This window comes from Sus scrofa, chromosome 15, assembly GCF_054392235.1.
Source record: "Sus scrofa isolate SSC_HxYL_T2T_F1_AM1 chromosome 15, Sscrofa_HxYL_maternal_Yorkshire_Landrace_v2.0, whole genome shotgun sequence".
In the NCBI taxonomy this organism is placed as follows: Eukaryota; Metazoa; Chordata; class Mammalia; order Artiodactyla; family Suidae; genus Sus; species Sus scrofa.
The window spans coordinates 74,516,942-74,539,856 of record NC_139397.1 but is presented as its reverse complement, the minus strand read 5'-3'; the positions used below and the strand labels follow the sequence as shown (position 1 = coordinate 74,539,856).

Sequence of the window (22,915 nt, the reverse complement as noted above, 5' to 3'; positions counted from 1 at the left end):
AGTAGCTCTGCATTATTCAAAAAATATTCTATCAACTCTCTCTACCCAGAGTTCCACCAAGCAACACCTGATCAGATAGAGAATAAACAGAATGCAGCTATAATTAATATCATCTGGAAGATTTTGGAGGCTATCATGGAAGAAACATCAACAATACATACTGGCAATAATAACTATGACTTTTTATATGAGTATGTCGGCCAAAATAAAGCATTTGGTTAGAACAACCATCTGTGAACGAGGTGATGCTTTCCACCTATTAAATACTAATCCAGATGACAGAGACTGAGGTAGAAAGTCACTGAATGGGTCTAACAATTTTGTCAAGCCTTAGGAAGCAGAAAAGAGGTAGAACTGAGGAATCAAACAGATTCTAAGAACGAAAAATTGAAGCCCTCGCTTGATGCTGGAAAAGGTAAGGCTAGGGGGAGTCCTAAATCTCTCATGTCATTACCACTCTTGCCAAGTCTCCCTGCAGCCCCCTTGTGTTCCTTACACCCCTCTCAGCTCAACCCCAGCTCTCACTGAGCAGAAAAAGGAAACATGCCCCTTGGGAAGCTTCTGTGTTAAGGATGGCGCGTGGGTCTGTTGTTTCCTATTATATGGGCTAGAAAGGTGTCACATGCCAAAATAGTCAAGACGGTTTTTTTCAGCCCATTTAGTTTCAAGAAGAACATAAATTATGCACCTATATATAACTTTTCAACCAATTAAGGCAAAACAAAAGCAAAACAAATCATCAAAGAATGTAAAGCTAATGGGGAAAAAAACAAGAAAGGTAGACAATTAGGAACCCAAACCTCTGATTTCCAATTTTTGTTTTCTTTGCTCTTAGCCTGAGGACTGGAAGAACTCCCTCACAGACATACTATCTTTTCCTGTTGGTCTAATGGGAAGGTGCACGTGGGAAAGCTGATTCACATGCTCTATTGCGACTGAGGTAAAGGTTTGATTACAGCAAACCTATTACAGACCACGTGCAACTCTTTTCCATTATTCCTGGAGCTTCTTGGCTGTCTCTTAATTCCCTACTAAATATTCCTACGGATTGTAAAATACGCAGCAGGATAATACTACTATTCTGTCTTGTCGTATAACATGAAGTGTAAGGGGGATAAGCAGGTTTTGATGTGATGGAGGGAGAATAAGGAACGACCTTTGGAAGCGTATGCTATAAAAACTAGAATTATTTATTTCAGAGGACAATTTCTCAGGAAGATAAGAACGTATCTGTTGGTTTTTCTTACTCTGTTCCATCTAATATACAAGAGTTATCAAAACAGAAACTCATTAAACCAGTTTCAGTTAACCCTTTAGTTTCCACACCTATGAGGTAGGAATAATCATAGCTTTCTCTTCACAAATTCTCAAGAAAGTGATAAGGATTTTAAGATAATATCGGGTTAGATCTCAGGACTTTCTTAAAGTGGGGCAACATAAAAAAACAAGTCACTGCTTTGAAAAGAAGAGTGGAGAAGGAAAAAAAAAAAAAAACACCACCTGGGCCAAAAAATGTCCTCCTGTCAAATTAAAAACACAGTATTCTTTCCTCAGTCTGTGCGTGGGAGAGTGTATCTGTGAACACTGGAATAGGTTTTGATTAGTGGAGGAAATGTGGAGAAGAGAATGTTTCATTCGAATATACACTTTTCATTCCTATTGTAAATCTTTCCAGAAGCCTAGCAAATGAGAATATTTTACGTTCAAAAGCAAGGTGAAATAAATGAATTATTTTCTTGCTCTGTCCCATTTCTCCCCCTTCCCCTTATGGAGGGGAAATCAAAACAGTACCAGTACATAAAGTAAAAAGGGAAAGCCTCTTGCTCACCCTACTTCCTCCACTCCCACTATGCTTGGTATCTGTTTCTGCCACAGCAACACAGACTCTCAGCCATGTCTGTGACGTACACCACAGCTCATAGCAGCCAAGTACTTAACCCACTGAGCAAGGCCAGGGATCGAACCCACATCCTCATGGATACTAGTTAGATGTATTATGACTGAGCCACAATGGGAACTCCAAGTTGTTGTTGTTGTTTTAAATAAAAAGGGAATCACTCTTTTGTACTTGCTTTTATCCACTCAACAATATATCATATATCTCTTCCAGTAATTGCTAGATTATTCTACCATATGGGTATACGTAACCTGAGCACTAGAAAGCAATTCTTTTTGAAATAAGGACTTTTCTAAGGGTGACTTTACTCCCCTGTTTCATTTTTGCCCTTAAAAGCATTCTAGTAACAATTATGTGATTTGCCTTTAGTTACTCAAATAGAAACAAACCTCCTTAAACCTTACCACATCTGCTTCACGTTTCTCCCTCAGTGTGGTATCCAATTTTACCACCAAGCTGCATCTTCTGTGACCACATAAAATTTAAAAAGAAACAGGCCAAGTTTTACTTACGTTACTGCATACTGTGCAAATGATAGATATTCCACTAGGACATCAAGACCTTTGTTTTCTTCATTCAGAAACTCTCTGACCCATCTGTTAAAAAAAAAAAAAATTATTGGCAAAGTTCACCACATGCTCTACCATGAAAAGGACACAGTGAAAACTTGTTTGTCCACCAGAAACATTCATTGCCTGAAAAGAAACTATGGAGAAGGGCCTAGACTGTATCCCAGGAGGTGGGAGCTTTGAGCTACAGCAACCAAGAAAACCACAGCATTTCAATGTGTGCGACTAGTGGGCAAAAGGCATATGTACATGTGTGCCTTCCGTGTATCTTACTGCTTAGGAGACTCAACCTATAATATAGGAACTTGCTAAAAAAGGAACTTGCTAAATGTACTTTTTCCACCATCAGTGATCCATACCCTGCTTGTTTAAGGAGCCAAGTCTGCACGGGGAATCAGGCAGACAAGGGACATGACGACATAACCACCGAAATCCAGGCCTGATTCCAAATCCACATTCAACCCCTTGGCACACTAAGCTGGAGAAAACATTCCACTAGCCAATGAGAGACCAGTGTTTATGGGCTTCTGGAAATTCAATAGGGGTAATGATTTGCTTAATTTTTTCCATGAATGTTAAAACCTTTGCAAAAATTCGCAGGCACCGCGCACCATTATCCAAGCTGAGACGTGACTTTTAAAAATTCATTTTAAGATCATCCACCGGACATTTGGATGGTGAATCTGAATACAGATCACTGAGCAGTTTGACACAATTTTATTTGTTCTTCACAACAACTCCTAGATGAAGCAGAGTGATCAAATAGAATGAACCTTTGGGTACTGAGTATCAGCACCTGTTAACAGAGTTCCTCCAGGACACCCACCTTCAAAAACATGTGACACCCCGTTAAGCCTTCCCCTATGTTTGAAGCTCCAACTAGTGATGAGTAAAACGTTATACTATCACAGAAATGAATCTTGGAGTGCATCTGCCAACAGCATTCCACAGTGGTTGCCTTCCTCCGTGAACACCGAGCCAACAAGGTCCACCAGCTATGGATGGACGATGGCTACTATGGAAACCAGTTCTGAGACCTATTGGAACAGTGGGACAATTCTACTGTCTTTACCGTCCATTGACTTTTTGCCCTAAAGGGGAAAAAAAAAAAAAATCAGATCTCCTATCAGGACTCAGAATGCCTCGTCTTCATCTATTGTTTATAGGGGGACTTTTCTGTTTGTTTTATCCTCAAGCTCAGCCTTTCGAGTCTTAACTGCATAATGCGTAGTTTCAGAAGACGGTAAAGTGGAAAAAGTAGACCGCTTGCCTCATATTTCCCCCCAAGTGCCTCAGGCAGGCTATCACAAATATATGTACTTAACAGAGCCACGTGTAAGCATATAATATTTAATCTAAAAGTGTCCTAGAGTGGAAACACTGGCAAAGAAAACACTACCTGTTGGGTCTTACAAAGTGGCTTTGTTATGGAATTTCCCAGAACGACAGGGGCTGGCGACTAGTAGAAGCTGAAGTTTCATTTCAAAACAACCACATACATGATCTCACAGCATCTGCTTCTAGATACTTATTTTCATTTGATTTATTTTCAATTACTCCCAATGTGGTTAGATCTCAGGAGACCCTGGATGTTTTTAAGCGCTGATCATTAAAAGCTTAAAAATAGGGGTTTTTGTTTTGTTTTGTTTTTTTACAACTGGTAGGAGACTAGGAAAAGGCTGAAACTTAACTATCAAATCAGACAACCAGCCATGCTCTTGAAATTCAAGCCCTTTAGCCTCTATGAGGCCTCTTGCCTCTAACTGCATGATTCAACTGGCCCCGAGTAATGGGTGCACAGCAGGAATCCCCAGAGCTGGGCATGGGGGTCTTTTTAATATGAAAATTAACCGAAGGGCCCAGATTTTTGAGAGCAATCTTGATTTCACATATTCTATGTCAGTCCCATAAGACCACTCTAACTTAGGAGCAGAAAAAAGCAGCCACTATAGCTTCTTCTGGTTGAATTTTGAGACACTGCCTCTAAAAAGTAGTGATAGAAGTTTCCAACTGTGGCTTAGCGGGTTAAGGATCCAACTCCTAAGAAGATATATAGATGGCCAAGAAGCACATGAAAAAAATGCTCAACATCACTGATTATTAAAGAAATGCAAATCAAAACTACTATGAGGTACCACCTCACACCAGTCAGAATGGCCATCATTAATAAGTTCACAAATAACAAATGCTGGAAAGGGTGTGGAGAAAAGGGAACCCTCCTGCACTGTTGGTGAGAATGTTAATTGGTACAACCACTATGGAAAACAGTATGGAGGTACCTCAGAAAACTATACATAGAACTACCATATGACCCAGCAATCCCACTCTTGGGCATATACCTGGACAAAACTTTCCTTGAAAAAGACACATGTACCCGCAGGTTCATTGCAGCACCATTCACAATTGCCAATACATGGAAACAATCTTAATATCCATTGACAAATGAATGGATTAAGAAGATGTGGTATATATACACAATGGAATACTACTCAGCCATAAAAAAGAACAAAACACCATTTGCAGCAGCATGGATGGAACTAGAGACTCTCATTCTGAGTGAAGTAAGTCAGAAAGAGAAAGACAAATACCATATGATTTCACCTATATCTGGAATATAATATAGGGCACAAATAAACCTTTCCACAGAGAAGAAAATCATGGACTTGGAGAACAGACTTGTGGTGGCCGAGGGGGAGGGAGTGGGATGGACTGGGAATTTGGGGTTAAAAGATGCAAACTATTGACTTTGGAATGTGAGAAAAAAGAAATGTATACACATATGTGTGACTGAGTCACCTTGTAGCATAAAACTGACACAACACTGTAAATCAGCTATAATGGAAAAAATAAAAATCATTATAAAAAAAAAAAAGAATCCAACTAGTATCCATGAGGATTCAGGTTCAATCCCTGACCTCACTCAGTGGGTTATGGATCTGGCGTTGCCGTGAGCTGTGATGTAGGTCACAGACACGGCTCGGATCCCATGTTGCTGTGGCCATGGTATAAGCCAGCAACTGCAGCTCCAATTCAACCCCTAGCCTGGGATCTTCCATAAGCTGCAGGTGCGGCCCTAAAAAGACCAAAAAAAAAAAAAAAAAAAAAAAAAAAAAAAAAAAAGCAGCAGAGATGGTCCAGGAAACCCTAAGGACTTGCCTCAACCACTAGCACCTCCATCCCATTTAGAAAGTTTAGCCACAGAGTTCCTGCTGTGGTACAGTGGATTAAGAATCTGACTGCAGCAGCTCGTGTCACTACAGAGGTGCATGTTCAATCCCCAGCTGGCACAACAGGTTAGTGGATCCAGCATTGCAACAGCAATTGCTCAGATTCAATCCCTGGCCAGAAACTTCCATGTGCCAGGGGTGCTGCCATAAAGAATTAAAAAAAGAAAAAGAAAGTTCAGCCACAAACTGGAGGCAAATGACTCACAGATACTAAAAAAAAATTTTTAAATCACAATAAAAAAGAGGATGGAAGAAGAATGAATTAGTAGGAAACAGCCATGCACAGCCAGAGCTACAATTCTCTTGATCCAAAGTACTAATATGCACATATTGTGATGCAGAGACAAAGCCTATTAATTTTTACTTCAGTTCAATGCTCTATAAATGCCCCTGCCCCAACTTGCTAACTTTGAGTGAGAACACTTTAAAAATGAATTTTGAAGTGAAAGTCAGGAGCCAGTTCCTAAAAAGTAGGTAAGAGTGTAATATGTCCTGCCTCAGAGATTTGAATTCATTTTTTAACCTCTTTTTCTTTTTTTTCTTTTGTCTTTTTGCCATTTCTAGGGCCGCTTCTGTGGCATATAGGCTAGGGGTCAAATCGGAGCCGTAGCCGCCGGCCTACACCAGAGCCACAGCAATGCTGGATCCGAGCTGCGTCTGCAACCTACTCCACAGCTCATGCCAAGGCCGGATCCTTAACCCACTGAGCAAGGCCAGAGATCGAACCTGCAACCTCATGATTCCTAATCGGATTCGTTAACCACTGAGCCACGACTGGAACTCCCTTAACCTCTTTTTCCAAACTGTGAGATCCTACCTGGATCCCTGATCTGGCCCAGACCTCGGTAGGTGATTTATGAATGAATAAGATATTGATCCCTCACAATTGACTACCTTACCCTCTGTCACGTGACAGCAGGTTAGTAAACTCATCTCAGCAAAAGGGCTATGGATGATAAGAAAGGAACAGCCTTCACTCCCCCTCTCCAGGTCCTCTCAGTTCCTATCCCTTCTTCACTTAAGATATTCTGTTTGGGAGAGAACAGAGGTGAGCATGAAGTTCTTTGGAAACGACAGAATATGGAAATAGGTAGAGATGAAATAAGGGCTATTTTCAAAGCAGTATCTTTAAGGCATAAAAATATGGATACCCCAATCTGTATATTTATGTATAGGATTCATGACATATCATAAATTTGAAGTTCCTATAGTTGATTTCCATTTGCAACCCTGTGCATCCTACACACACTTTTTTTTTTTGGTCTTTTTAGGGCGGCACCAGCAGCATATGGAGGTTCCCAGGCTCAGAGTCAAATTGGAGCTACAGCTGCCAGCCTACGCCACAGCCGCAGCAGTGCCAGATCCAAGCTGCGTCTGTGACCTACACCACAGCTCACAATAATGCCAGATCCTTAACTCACTGACCAAGGCCAAGGATCAAACCTGAGTCCTCATAGATACTGGTCAGGTTTGTTAACCACTGAGCCATGACAGGAACCCCTACACATACTTTAATATATTGCCAAAATGCAAATAGTTTCAAATTGGGCGATTACAGGTTTTGGAAAGTAGAATTTTTTCTGACTCTTGACAGTCACTTACTAAGAACCTCACAGATTCGATATAATTACCATATGTTGCAAATCTCAATTTAGGCAAATTCCAAAGCAGCTGCTTAGGAGCTGAAAGACAGTGATAATGAGAAATAGCTCTGGAAAGAAACTTACTTGAGGAAGGGCTCTAAATGCAGTCGCCAATAGCTACTGTTTTTACTGTGGACAGGTCAAAGCTTTGTTCCCGGGTTGCTATTGTTTTCTCTCTGCCCCCCAAATCTTAGAACCTCATTGTTCTCATCCAGAAAAAAAAATATCAAAGGATATAACCGGCTTTAAATGTCTACAAACAAAGCAGACTCAAGATACACAAGATGAACGGACAAATGGTGAACTTCCTTGGCCAGTCTCCTTTATCGAGATGCTACAGGCATCAGTAGGAACTGCAAAATTTTTCAAAGATCAGGATAACTCAGTGAAACGAAATTTTCCAAATGACCTATTGATGATGTTACAAAATTACACATGGGTAAAAATACCCAAGAGCAAGAGAGCACAATGGATTTTAGTGTAACAAAGTACAAAAGCCCACTGACAATGGTTTCAGATTCCACATTGTAACTAACTTTAAGAAATTACCACTTCTTGAATTTTGGTTTAATATCAAAGAACAGCCACCATTACCTGAAAAGGTTACTTAAAAACCCTTCCTTTTTCCAAATGTGTATCTTGAATTTTGGTTTAATATCAAAGAATAGCCACCATTATCTGAAAAGGTTACTTAAAAACCCTTCCTCTTTCCAAGTGCATATCTGTTTAAGGCCAGGTTTTCTTCATATACATCAACCAAAATACATCACCACAAACTGAATGCAGACAGATATGAGAACCCAGCTGCCTTCTATTAGTGAGCCATTATAGAGATTTATAAACATGTAAATCAATGCCATTCTTGTCACTATTTTTTTTTTTTGGCTTTGGAAGATAGGTATTTTTTATGAAATGCTACTTGTGTTATCTTATGCTTATTTTATTTATATATTTACATTTCTTAAATATTTACTGCTAAATATACATTTTAGTAAATACATATATCCAAAGTTCATCAATTTCAACTTCCAACATGATAACATGAATAGATAAAACCCACATAAATAAAAACTTACTGATATTCAAAATAATTTGAGAGTAAAGGAGTACTGAAACAAAAAAATTTAAGGACTGGTGGTTTAGATAACAGGCTTTAGATTTGGACATCTCCAGGTTCAAACCTCAGTGCTCTTCCACTGTGTGGACTTGACTGAGCAAGATACTTAATTGCTGATTCTCAGTTTCCTCATCTGCAAAATGGAGGTTCAGAGATAAAGGGCAATAATAAAAAGATTTCTGAAAGAAATAAATAACACATTTAACTTGCCAAATACAGTGCTTAATAAGTGGCAAAATGATTATGATTTTGAGGATTTCCAAAACGCAAGGGTCTAGGAGTTCCCTTGTGGTGCATCGGGTTAAGGATCACTTTTGTTTTTGTCAATAGGTGGAATTTTCCAACCAGGCACATGCCATCCAATTTTCTGTCAATCACAAGTTGCATCAAGCAGCAAAACTGAAGGGGGATGATTGTTGTACACACTTTAAATTGCTTTGTATGGTCTCATTTGAGATAACTGGTGTAAGAACCGAGGTTATTTTTTTTTTTTTTTTTTTTTTGATGTTTGGAAACATCAAATAAAAAATGGAAATGGAAAAAAACAAAACAAAACCCCACTGTGGCTCGGATTTCATCCCTGTCCTGGGAACTTTCACATGCTTCGGCAAAAACAAAAACAAAAGGTGCCACCTAAGACTGAATTCATCAATCACAGGGTAGCTTGATGCACACAGACATACCTGCTGTACATCGCTTAAACCCAGCCTTAGTTCTTCTGTTTCCTCTGTCGCTCACTGTTTCACAAAGAAGCAAGGAAGTGCAGGAGAGAAGAGGCTCGCTGCGCATTCCCCAGCTCCTTCCTATTTCAACAGTCTCCTCTCCTTGCCAATTTGTACTTTTCACCTGCAGCCCCACGCCCATTCTTCCCATCTCCTTCACTGAGACACGTGAACCAAGCATCTTTCAGAACTTCTATGACTTCACACTCCCGGTGAAAAGTAGTTTTCTATTGTAATAGGAAGTTTTACTGAAATAAATTACCTACAAGGAGAGCAAACCTCCACCCCAGTTTCATAGACTAAAGCCCGTCAACCTAATCGGCTCACAACCATCAGAATCTAACCACCCTGACATCCAAATCAGGATATCTGCCTTGCACCGCACAGCCTAAGTGTTTCAAGGGTATTTCAAGTCATTTCAAGGGCCTGTATAAATCGTAATCCAATTCTTCTCTATTATTATAGTTCCTAAGAGTAAGTGAATGAGATTATTTGTAGTCCAATTCACATTTCAATTTGGCTCAAAAAAAATTAACTTTGTTAGAAGACAGTTCCATTTACTGAGTTTTAGGCTTCCATCAAAACTCACAACAGACCCTTTGCTTGACAAAGCTGTAGCTTGGGATGTTATCTCAGAAAAATTCCAGATTTTAACCTTGAAATGAAAGTACATGCCAAAAAATAATTTTTTTCTTCAGGACAAATATATTTTAAATGTAATTCTTCCTTTTAATTTCTAGGAATCACACACTCTGAGGCATGTGGTTCATTTTAAATAGAGAATGTAACATTCTGTGCATGGATCTCTTCAGGGATGTATTATTCAATATTGTTGAATTTTTCTTAGATATATTATTTCCAGTAAGAACAAGTAACAGCTATCATATATTCAATAATTATTACATAGTATGCCCTCTATTAGGTCTTTCATAAGTTATCACATTTAATTCTTACAACATTCCTAGGAGATAAGTATTAGCCTCATTTTATAGATAAGAAGTTACATAAACTCTCTGTATTTACAATGTAACCTAAGTCAAATAATAAGGAGGCAAAAATATGAGCCAAGAACACTCCTTCCCTAAGGTAAATGGGCACCCAATTACCTTTTTTTTTTTTTTGCTTTTTAGGGCCACACCTGTGTCATATGGAGGTTCACAGGCTAGGGATCCAATCGGAGCTACAGTGGCTGTCCCATGCCACAGCCATAGCCACATCAGATCCAAGCCGCATCTGTGGCCTATACCACAGCTTACAGCAATGCCAGATCCTTAACCCACTGAATGAGGCCAGGGATAGAACCTGCAACCTCATGGTTCCTAGTTAGATTCGTTCCCACAGCACCATGATAAGAACTCCCCAGTTACCTTTCTAATATGGTACCTCAAAGAGTGCAGTAAAAATCTAAGGATTCCCGGGAGTTCCTGTCGTGGCTCAGCAGTTAACAAACCCAACTAGTATCCATGAGGACTCGGGTTCAATCCCTGGCCTTGCTCAGTGGGTTAAGGATCCGGCGTTACTGTAAGCTGTGATGTAGGTCACAGACAAGGCTCAGATACCAAGTTGCCGTGGCTGTGGTGTAGGCTGGCAGCTATAGCTCCAATTCAACCCCTATTGTAGGAACCTCCATATGCCACAAGTGCAGCCCTAAAAAGACAAAACAAAAACAAAAACAAAAACAAAAAAATCTAAGGATTCCCTATATAGCACCTGACATTCCCAGAATTCCTCATTGTAGTAATTGATTATTTTCACATTACTCAGTAACTCTTCATCAGAGGTTTTCCCAGTCAAATGTGGTCAAGCCAGTTAGTTTCCATAAAGAAGAGTCCAGTTTAAGTTTGGGTTTTCAGGACAGGCCAGATCAGTCAAAATCCTGGTATATGGTTTCCTTCCCCATAAGGTTATGTCAATAACTAGTTTCCTAAAAACCAGAAAATGCACTTCCAAGAATTTTTCTGTTGCTAAAGCCAAAGCTTTCAGAGTGTCTCACACAGGTAATAGACAAGGGAAAACTTCAACTGACGAAGATGAAAGAAACGTAAGAATCTTTCAACAAGCCAATAGTATACTAAACAACAGACCACTCCAATTGCTTGCAGACCTACACTGGCTTCCACCCAACCAGAGCTCTTCTATTCAGGCAACCGTGTATTGGAAATGATCATCTTGCTTTGGTATTTGATGGTCAATTTCATGTTACTTCAGCAATGCTTGAAGAAATGCTTTTCGACAATTGGTAGAAAATACTGGCTACAGCTCATTCCCTCCATTTTCAGTCCAGAAGAAGTGCCAACAGTATGGGCTTGGACTTTACCAAATGGAATCTAGGTCTTGATCCACAAATATTGGAAAGGACTTGAATTTCCTAAGCTGTGGATGCTCAACTATATTAAATCACCACCACTTTTACCCCCAATAGACAAGCGTCACTGCTTTGAAACCAGAGACCTGATTATCTTATTTCCTTTCAGGGAAAGAGCTGCCAGATTAGGATATATAAGAAAAAGAACATAGCGTTTTGAATCAAGCAACTGGCCCTACAGCTGCAAACTCTGAGCATGACTCTCACCTTCTCTGGTCCTTAAAATGAGGGACTTGGCAATCCTTAATTTCTCTTCCACTTCTATGTTCATGACACTATGATCCACTGATATACAGTCCATTTTCTGGGACAAAGGTGATTATCAACTTAAGGTTAGAATCAGTTCATTCTCTGAATACTTCATTCTCGAGGTTACAAATGTGTGAAATTATCCTTAAGGAAATATTGTCATCCAAGCTATGGAGCTATAAATTAACCTTGCATTTCTATGACTTAAAGTTTATTCTGGAATCACTGGAAAATAACCATTTGAATGGCTTATACCAAACACAATCAGAAATGGATGTGAACTGTTACTTAGGTAATACATTTACTTTACAGAATACTCTGTAAAACAACAATGTAATATACATGAAAAACTTCATTTCCAATAAAGCTGTCACAGAGGAAAATTCTAAAAGATCTAAAGTCTACAGTCTTTTCCTTGTAAATCTCAGAGTCAAACTCCAGAGGGGTTAAATAATTGCCAGATGTTAAACAGGTACTTTAGGAAGAACTGAAGCTATAAAACAAAAGACTGGCATCATTCTGCCTTAGAGATAAACCATCTTATTTTAAGGTACTGCACAATTCTGCCATCTCGGAAGTAAGGGGGTGTGTAATGAAATTGTACTTGCCCAAGGCAAAGCCACCCTGCTGTTGCATGAAAAACTCTTTAGAAGCACTTAGTGCAGAGATTCCCCAAACTTTATTTTCCAGCGTGGATTTGCACTTCGTGGTCCTGAAATATTGGGAGGTGGGAAGAAGAGACTCAGAATCAGGTATCTAAGTGTAAGGAGGTGTGTCAAGTGGCAATCACTCCAGATTCTGTCCCCTTCTGGCCAAAGTATTGAGAAAAGAATGAAGCAGTTTCAAACACCAGTGAAGGCTTCAAGATCTCCCAGGACCTCCATCTACATTACTTGTTGGGAGTTCCCGACTTCCCAGGGAATTACTGTGCAATCAAGCAAAGAGGTTCACAATTGTTACAAATGTCCCAAATCATGGACTGTCTGTCCTGCTTCTACTGACTCTTGTACAGCAAGCAATTTGAGAACTAAAAGCAGAGGTTCCACCCACCTAAACCTCAGCCTCTAAACTGATAATGGACAGGAGGGAAGCTTAATGATATGATTCAGTCACTCTGTCAAGCATCCAAAAGCCTTAGAGCTAAAGTGTTAAGTGGGCACACTTACCCAATATGGTTGGTTCTTAAAGAAATTTCCAGTTCTCTTAGCACTTGTGTGGATTCTTGAACACGCCGTCTGAATTTCTATAATTCAAGAACACATATTCTCACAAAACATATTTTAGCAAGTGCTAGAACTTCAGCTTGCTTGTAATAAGTATGATAGAATACAAAAAATATCTTCTGCTTCTATAGGGGGCTTCTCTCACATTTCTTTTTTGCAAAGCACACAAATTTTCCTCATCATAATAATCAGCTTACGTGGAAGGACTGGGGAAAATGACTTATTTTGCGTGTAAAGTGTCTCTGAGTAAGCAGATTATTTTTCTCTACCCTATGATACAGTAACATTCAGTGACATACCTACGTGTCAGTCCTTAAAGTCACCCCTGTTTCAATTATTTGCTATGGCTCACAGGACTCAGCACACAATTTGCTCCCTCAAATCACCCCAGTTTGCTGGATGTTCCTGAGGGGCCAGTGCCATGTCAGAGTCACAAGTCTTGGGCTGTCTGCCCATGTAGCCTTAGAAAACAACTCAATGATCCTAACGATGCATTATGCAAAGCTATGGCTTGTTCCCTGTACCCTGTGCTGGTTCCCTAACTCTGCCTCAAGCATCCTCAGGGCAAGGTCAGCCCTCACATGCACTGGGAGCCACAAGGGCACTCAAGATAGCACCGAGGACCCAACAGAGTATAAAGGGGGACATGCTGAAGGATTAAGAGGCAAAATAACTCCATCAAAACACTAGGATACTGGGAGTTACCCTTGTGGCTCAGCGGGTTATGAACCCATATCCATGAGGATGTGGGTTCGATCCCTGCCCTCACTCAGTGGGTTAAGGATCCCATGTTGGTGTGGCTGTGGCACAGGCTGGCAGCTGCAGTTCCAATTTGACCCCTAGCCTGGGAACGTCCATATGCCATGCATGCAGCCCTAAAAAGCAAAAAACACTGGGGATAACAGGAATGACAACAGCAGCAGGTAACATTTATCAGGCATTTACTACAGGTAACATTTATCAGGCATTTGTGCACTAGGTGCACAACTGCACTAAAACAGAACTTAGGATAACTAAGGTAGAACTAAACTGACTTTGCCCTGTATTCTGTCCTCTTGGTAACTTTTTCAGCTGGACTCTGGACCGAGGGGAAGTCTCAGCATCCACTTTCTAACACGTAAGCAATGAGTGCCAACCACTCTGCATACCTACAATGTATCCAGAAGGCTTTAAAGAACTTCAAAAAGGGGAGTGCCCTTCGTGGCTCAGTGGTTAATGAACCAGACTAGGATCCATGAGGATGCGGATTCGATCCCTGGCCTCGCTCAGTAGGTTAAGGATCCAGCTGCTGTGGCTGTGGCTGCAGCTCCGACTCAACCCCTAGCCCGGGAACCTCTGTATGTGTGCCTGTGGGAACCAGCGGAGGGGGAGAGGTGGAGAAGGGCCGGATACTATTCATTAGCAGTGCTCACCCTTGTCCCAGGGCTCTCTGGGAGGCCCAGGGAGGAGCCCACCAAAACAGCTGAGCCCCAGAGACGCCTACAAGAGGTTTCATTTCACAACTGCCACATCCACAGAGGACCAGACCCCTTTCCCCCTGGCCTGTCATCTTTCTCCAAGCCAGATGTGAGTGAGCATGTGCCCCCAAAGCACAGACTGAGAACCCTGAGTTATTAAATAAGGTGGCCAGTCTGGAGAGGTCCAGTCCCACAGAGACCTAATTTAGGCTCTTCCTTCACTGCCCTACAGGGTTTCATTTAAAACTACTTAGAAGAAAATCAAAATGGGATATGCCTAAGCAAATTTTTTTTTTTAAGAAGACAGCAAATTAAGTATCTTCTATTCAATGTGAACCAAAAATTAATGAATGCAGTGCCTGAGGACTCCAGATGCAGCAGAGGGAAGACCAGACTGTCTGGCTAAAATTGAGAGTCTGACTGGAAATCTCTTCCCCCCACTGTAATACAGCTGAGAAACGTAAACTCATTTTAACCGCGTACCATGTCTTATTCCAAGCAAAATTTCCTTTTTTCCAGGCTCTAAGCATGACAATTCCGTTGAGTGGAACAGAGCATTCCCCACTGCCAGCTCCTGACAGACTTTTACTAAAGCACAGATGCTTGATCCAACATCCATTTAATTCTGTTCTGAGCAGAATGACTGATCTTCAAAGATGAGGCATTGGTCAAGCACGGCCATGCAGGTGAAGAGGCATGGCTGGGGCAGAGATTTCAGCAACAAAGGTCAGCCCAAACAGACATCCTTTGTCTTGGGCCTTGTTGTGACATTATTTGCGAGGAAGCAAAACACTTTCTGAGCAGCTGATGTGTTGTTTTTCATTTTACATTCTTTGTCTTAACGCAGGAATAACTGTTCCAAAGGAAAACAGGGACTGGGCCAGGAAGAATCCACCTCTCTCTCCGACATCTTCCTCCTCGTGGAGCCTTGGGCTGCAGTCTAAGAAGCTGACAAATGTCAAAACACTTGTCAGGGGATGGGACACACTCTGGGGGAAGGAAGCTCTGGGTCTTGTGCACAAACACTGGCATTTCTGCTACACCCAGTGCAGCATGATGCCGGACTCTGAGCCATCCAGCCAGAAGGCTTATAAGCTGGGGGATTTCTGAAAATATTTCTTGAATATTATCTTACTACTCCTGTGTAAAGAAACAGCCTGGTTTTTTTCTGGGCTGTGTTCTGTGTATGTGGGTGTGCCTTCCTCTAAACCCTCTCTAATCCAATGAAATTGAAGGCTACTATATCCCTTGGGAAGGGGACAAGAAAAATTAAGAATTAAGCAGCTGTCTCATTTAGGGGGCCCAATAAAAGCTCTTTTTTTTTAAAAAAAGGAAACACCTGCATGCCATATTTATGAGGAAGAAAAATACTAGGATTCTCCGTCAGGTGCATTCTTAGAAGAGCAGCTTTCGTCACACACAGCGTTTAGGTCACAGAAAAGGTCCATGGCCCATTTGTGTCATCACTCTTAGATTTTACTTCTGCCTGTCTGCAGAGCAGCCACAGGACAAAGGGCCAGGAAACGTCCAAAAGGAAATAGTAGCTGTTCTCCTTTGCTTGATTTCTTTTGGCAGAGGAGAGGGCAGTGTTTAGAATGGAAGCAGAAGATGAAGAAAAAGGAGATCAAAAAAATACAGATGAGAGTCAAGAGGCAACAGAGGCTAACTAGGAAAAGTGTGCCTTTCCCTCATGAATCACACACTGAAACAAAAGAGGAAATTCAGCTCAAGATATTTTCAAGGCAGCCTTGAAAGCAGGAGCTGTGGAAGGTCAACTGAAAAACAAGCGCTGTCTGGTGATGAGCCCTTTACCCATCTTGATCCAAGACAGCTCTGCCTAGGACTGATCCAGGCCCGCAGGGCCATGCCAGGCTACATGCTTTACCACGAGGCATCAGCTTAAACTAATTGTGTGGCTGGACAAGGAAGGGCTTGTTTGTAAAGGAGAGAGTCTGCTAAGAATGGAACCAGCTATTCTCTCCTTACCTTCTTGTGGTCAGGGGCCTGGCTGGGGCAGGGGAAGCTGCTAAAAACATCAACACAGGATGGGAGTGCACAGCTGGGATGGCAAAGCCCCTGTGATTTTTCGAGGTCTCTGGAAATTCACCAAGGCATGGAAGTATTCTCTCAGCTAGGCCTGCTTCTCTGGGGTCCCAGATGCCTCTGGACTGAACTGACTGCCCTGTGTAATCACAAAAGGGCAGTGACTCCATAGCAATCAGGGCGACAGGACTCCCATCCCAGGAAAGTTCTTTGAAACATTCTCAAACGAGGATGGCTTTCTTTGTCTTTTCATGTTGTCCAGCTCCAACAACTCCAGATTGTTCTTTCTCCTGGAGGCTCTGGCAGAGGCTGTAACGGAGAGGAAGGGAGGTCGCCTCCAGTGCAGAAGGATTCTGCTTGCTAATGAGGAAGGGACAACACGAAGTGGAAACAAATCCATCTTACCTTCCTGGTTACAGCTGGATCCAGGTAGCCTTTGAGCTTTTGAATATAAGTATGGGGAGGATTCTTCACCTGGAATCGTTCCTGCAGGAAGCACAAAGGTCAAAGTAAAAAGCATGAAAGCTACGAAGGCACGGCAATCACCCATATATACAGACTCATGCTGCCAACCCAAAGTCAAAACCCATCTGCAGTCTGACTGTGGCGCTGCCAACAGGCATTGGTTTTCAATCTTTACAGTTTATGTTGTTATCCCCTCTTTGCATGGAAGCAAACTGAAACTGAGAGAAATCCACTTGTTATTAAGATAACACAGCAAGTCAGGGATACCACTGGATTCAAACCCATGTCTGCCCAACTCCAGAGCTTGATCTGCTTTTGGTGGGGCTCTGCAGCTCTCCTTCTGGAAATATTGTTCTGCCCTACCTGTGCTGAGGGTCCTCTTTTAACAGATTTTCAGTTTATTGCATATTCTTTTGGATATCTTCAATGTCGGCAAGTATTTTTCTTTTGAATACTTATCTTTGAAATTACCAAAAATTTGACACAAACTAGATAAAATTAATTTGTTTCAAAAGTGAGTAATGAATCTAATGCTAAGAGACTGCAGTGAGCTTGTGGGTATTTGTGTGTGTGCATATGTGAGGCAGTTCCCAAATCAGAGACCCCAAAATATTTTGAACAGGGGCATTAATCATTGAAAAGCATATTATACACAAACACACACACACACACACACACACACCCAAGGTGATATCTGAATGCAGATCTGGGGTGGGACCCAAGAATCTGCATTTCTGGAGTTCCTGTCATGGCTCAGCAGTAACAAACACAACTAGTATCCATGAGGACGTGGCTTTGATCCCTGGCCTCGCTCAGTGGGTTAAGGATCCGATGTTACCGTGAGCTGTGGTGTAGGTCACAAACGCAGCTCGGATCCTGCGTTGCTGTAACTGTGGTGTAGGCTGGCAGCTGCAGCTCTGATTCAACTCCTAGCCTGGGAACTTCCATATGCTGTGGGTGTGGCCCTAAAAAGACAAAAAAATAAAAATAAAAAATCTGCATTTCTAGCAACTTTCATTCTGATTCTGTGGATGGAGAGATGACACACTGAGAAACTCATGCCCACATGAATCACGTTTTATAGACCATAATGTCTAAAGCAGAAGCAGCAGCAGCAAACTGGGTAAAACCCAAAGGCCCACACTTTAAAGTGGTAAGTACTATATTATACTCATATATAACTACATTCTGATGCAAAAGAACAAACTGTACCACATGGTCCTAAGTGGATGGGTCTCATAAATCTGATGTTGAGACCAAAAAAACCCAAGTGATTAATTTTATAGAACAAAAGCAAAATTCAATAGTAGCTGATAGGGACCCACACACAGGTGGTGTAAACATTCACACACACGCGGTGGGAGAAGTGCAGGAAAAATGATAGTCAAGGCCAAGGTGGGGGAAGGAAATACAGTTCAATCCTGAGAGGCTGGCAAAGTTCTACTTTTTGATCCTAGTAGTAGTCACACAGGTACTGGCTCTATCTTAATTATTATGCTATTCTCAAGTTTCACAACCTTTCCTGTACACATACTATATTTGACACACAGAAAAAGTTTATATACAGCAGCCCAAGAAGGACAAAAACAAAAATTCGTCAAGAAATCAGAACAATTCTTATCAGCTTCTTTTCGACATACAACTCAAAAGATGTTTGCCTACTAAATCTTTTTAACCAGATTAGTGCTTATGCCCAAATGGAGTTTTTTAGTATTCCACAACACTGACAACTGGCCAGCTGTTAACCATTTGTTTATCCCACATAAATTTGCATTTCTCCAACATAGGGAACCACAAGATTCTTCCTGGCCCACTCAGGCCTTGCTTGCTTACAGATTTAGAAATGCGAAAGATCACCTTAATATTATCAAGAGATCACCTTATTAATGAAAATATATATTTTACAATTGTTTAATACCCGTGGTGGCTCAGTGGTAACGAACCCGACTAGCATCCATGAGATCTGGGGTTTGATCCCTGGCCTCGCTCAGTGGGTTTAGGATCCAGCACTGCCATGAGCTGTGGTGTAGGTTGTAGACGTGGCTTGGATCCATCGTTGCTGTGGTGTAGGCTGGCAGCTGCAACTCTGATTTGACCCCTAGCCTGGGAACTTCCATATGCCGCAAGTATGACCTGAAAAAGACAAAAAATAAAATAAAAATAAAAGAGAGGGAAAAGGTTTATAGTGAGACATCCATCTATAGTTCCCCTTTATTTAAAATATGGTAAATTTCATAGTACACAAACTCTCACTCAACAAAGCTTTTTTTTCCCCCCAAATGGTCAGATTATTTCTAGTTATTCCCCCTTCATTTTCTATCCCACGAGCAATTTCTAAATAAACGATTCACAAACACTGAACACCTCTAGTGCCATCACTGTGTCTATGAATAAGGTCCTATTTATTTTAAAACACTATCACTTTACTAAGGGATCAGATAGGATCGAACTGCCACATGGTTTTTTAGCAATAGCCCAGCTGAGGGCTAAAATAATCACAAAAAGCTCCCCCAAATGAGCTAGTAAGCTATCTAGGAACCAGTTATTATTTCCAATTTTGTATATGACAACAGCTGATGCCAGAAATACACTGGGATATAAATAAAACAACATTTTTAATTACACAATTATCCGCATTTTTAAAAACCCCATGATCAGTGACAATTCAAACTGTACTCCATTTCCACTATCGCAAATCCCACCTCCCTGTAAATATAACGTCCCTAACACATGAAACTCAATGAATTTTAACTCTGGTTCATGTACCATTTGTTTAAGGACCTAAAATTTGAAAGCACTGTGAACAGCTGCTGAGAGATTTCTAATGTTTGTTCTTTTAGACAATGTGTTCACACCACAAGAGCCATATTCATTCCTTTATAAGAAAGTCTGGGGACTTCCTCTTGTGAATCAGTGGAAACGAATCTGACTAGCATCCATGCGCACGCAGATTCCATCTATGGCCTCGCTCAGTGGGTCAAGGATCTGGTGTTGCCGTGAGCTGTGGTATAGGTCCCAGATGCAGCTCAGATCCCGAGTTGCTGCGGCTGTGGTATAGGCCAGCAGCTGTAGCTCCAATTCGACCCCTAGCCTGGGAACCTCCATATGCCATGGGTGCAGCCCCAAAAAGGAAAAAAAAAATTAATTAATAAAATAGCAAAGCCTGGTTGAGTATCACATATAACACATTGACATGCACTCAATTAGTTAATCTCATTGTTGACAGTCAAGATATATAACTCTCTGTTTCTTAAAACTGTGGTCACTTGGGGGCAGGGGCTTTCCTCACATAGACATGTTCACTAGGCCTGTTGATTTTATTATATTCCTTTATATTTAGTTCCTTGAAATTATTAACAAGGCCTAAATTTTAATAAACTCATACTTTTTCAAATGTGCTTAGCATTCGCTGTTGTGCTTTAGGCACTTTTTTCCTCACTTCATTTCCAAGAAGCAGAAAATGAAGAAAACTGACTCTTTAAAACACAGAAGGTCTACATCATAGCTACTTCTCAAAAACACTCCAGGGCTTCAAATGAAACTGTTAAGGAGGAAAAATACAAACCCTCAACAATTTTCCAAAAATTTCAGGTTGTCTAATCTCAAAAGGAGCTACTATTTGAGTTATAAATCCAGCAGCTGGCTCACCAAGCCTTTTCTGTCTGTCTGTCTGTCTTCAACATGGCCATTTGGATAATAAAAACATTCGGGGAAATACACTGGAGAATTTCAGCACCTTGCCAAAACGCATTTATTTTGAATGACTCTGGATGGATTATTGGCACATTTATTTAAAATAGTAATTTTTTCCTCCAGGTAATGTAATTTTAGGTTTTGCATTCACACCGAAATTGCCTTAACTGGCAGTTTTCCGTCATCCTCACTTCCAGAACTGCTTCATATCCCACATATTACTTTCAATAACTAGTTACCTGCTTGTTCAACAACATCGATAAACTAGCTTAATTAGATTAAGCCCCCAAACTTGAGTTACATTATATAGAAATATTATGGATAAATTACAGTAATTTTTCAACAGAGATGGATAAGTCACCTCAAAGAACCTTAAAAAAAAAAAATTTCTTGGGGTTTCCTGGTAGCCTAGCAGACAGGATCTGGCATTATCACTGCTGTGGCACAGATTTGATCCCTGGCCCAAGAACCTCTGCATACTGCAGGCATGGCCTAAATAAATAAATACATAAATAAAATTTTCCCTTAAAATGTCTAGTCATACAGCATCATCACCACTCTGACCTCTTGCCATTTATCTCTTTGCATGACCAAACTTTTTTTTTTTTTAACAGCTGCACCTGTGCCATATGTAAGTTCCTGGATCAAGGATCAATTCCAAGCCAAAACTATGACCTATGCTAAGGCTGCAGCAATGCCAGATCCCTTAACCCACAGAGCTGGGCCAGGGATTGAACCCACATCTCTACGGCGACCCAAGTGGAGTTCCTGTCGTAGCTCAGTGGTTAATGAATCTGACTAGGAACAATGAGGTTGAGGGTTTGATCCCTGGCCTAGCTCAGTGGGTTAAGGGTCCGGCATTGCCATGAGCTGTGGTATAGGTCGCAGATGCAGCTAGGATCTGGTGTTGCTGTTGCTGTTGCTGTGACTGTGGTGTAGGCTGGTGGCTACAGCTCCGATTAGACCCATAGCCTGGGAACCTCCATACGCCACAGGTGCAGCCCTAGAAAAGACAAAACTAAAACTAAAACAAAAATCAAAGTGACTCAAGCCACTGTAGCTGAATTCTGAACCCACTGTGCCACAGTGGGAACTCCCAAACTTTCTTCATGAAATGTTTCTAGATGGGAAATAACAATGGCTCTGGGAGCTTTAATTATTCTCTGTAAACATTCAAAGAATCAGACATTATGTGAATAAACTGCATTGAGAAAAGTGTGGGAAGCAGAGAGGGGAGAACAGATTTTAAAATTGTCATGAAGCGTCTGTGTCATCTGCAAATATTTGACTTAAATCAATTAGAATGTTAGGAATTTAATTTCTCTGGTAATGACCAGAAAATTTCTTCTCACTGCTAAAAGCGACCGACTTCATTTATACAAGCTTAGAAGCACAATTACCCTTTTATCTGGGGCAGCATTTCTCATTTTTCAAAGATTATTAACTTACTTTTAATAAATACTTCATAGTTTACCATATTTTTTAGGCCTCCTAACGTATCCAAGTCCCCCATATGCCAAGTGGACATTAACTCCACTTTATAGATAAGGAAACTGAGGTTCAGAAATTAAATGACTTCCCTTAAATCATACACATATATACACCACCCCCCAGATCAAGGATTCAAACTCAGGTTTTCTGACTCTCAGATCCTGTAATAAGTATGCTCATCTTGCTTTTCACACAGTAAGTTTTTAAAAGACAAGAAACTTGTTCTACTTTTGCATCCCAGAATGTTGAAGAATACTTGGCATGCAGTCCTAAATAATGTTCAAAGAATTAATGATCAGACTTCTTTTAAATGTCAAAACACAAGTCATTTCTCTCATAAATTCAGGGTAAGTTTTTAAAGTATAAAAGTAGGAGTTCCCATTGTGGCACAGTGGAAAGAAATCCAACTAGGAACCATGACGTTGTGGGTTCAATCCCTGGCCTTGCTCAGTGGGTTATGGATCTGGTGTTGCTGTGAGCTGTGGTGTAGGTCACAGACATGGCTCAGACCTGATGTTGCTGTGGCTGTAGTGTAGGCCAGCACTCTAGCCTGGGAACCTCCATATGCCGCTCCATATGCTCTGAAAAAATAAATAAATAAAGTAAAAAAGTACACAAAGAGATTGTAAACACTCTGCACAAAGCATATACCCAGTGGGTTCTGTGCTAGATATGTCAGCCAAACTCATGTCATGAGGCTAAAGGACATTTGCTGACAAGCTTGTGTTGTATTTCTCATGGCTCTGAAACTGCT

The 22,915-nt window shown here is 40.9% G+C and overlaps 1 protein-coding gene across 9 annotated transcripts in view; it reads right to left on the bottom strand.

Annotated features, from left to right (window-relative positions):
• The window catches only part of FMNL2 (formin like 2), a 330,828-nt gene that overhangs the window by 97,426 nt on the left and 210,487 nt on the right, over positions 1-22,915 (bottom strand). For all 9 annotated transcript variants that reach the window (XR_014829008.1, XM_084998511.1, XM_084998510.1 and 6 more), the window contains exons 3-5: positions 16,918-16,998; positions 12,956-13,032; positions 2,410-2,493 (exon numbers count right to left, since the gene is read on the bottom strand). Coding sequence is in view for 8 of the 9 variants with exons in the window: in XM_084998511.1 (XP_084854637.1) it covers positions 2,410-2,493; positions 12,956-13,032; positions 16,918-16,998 (242 nt within the window). In the remaining variant the exon portion in view is untranslated. The remainder of the gene's footprint in view (positions 1-2,409; positions 2,494-12,955; positions 13,033-16,917; positions 16,999-22,915) is intronic.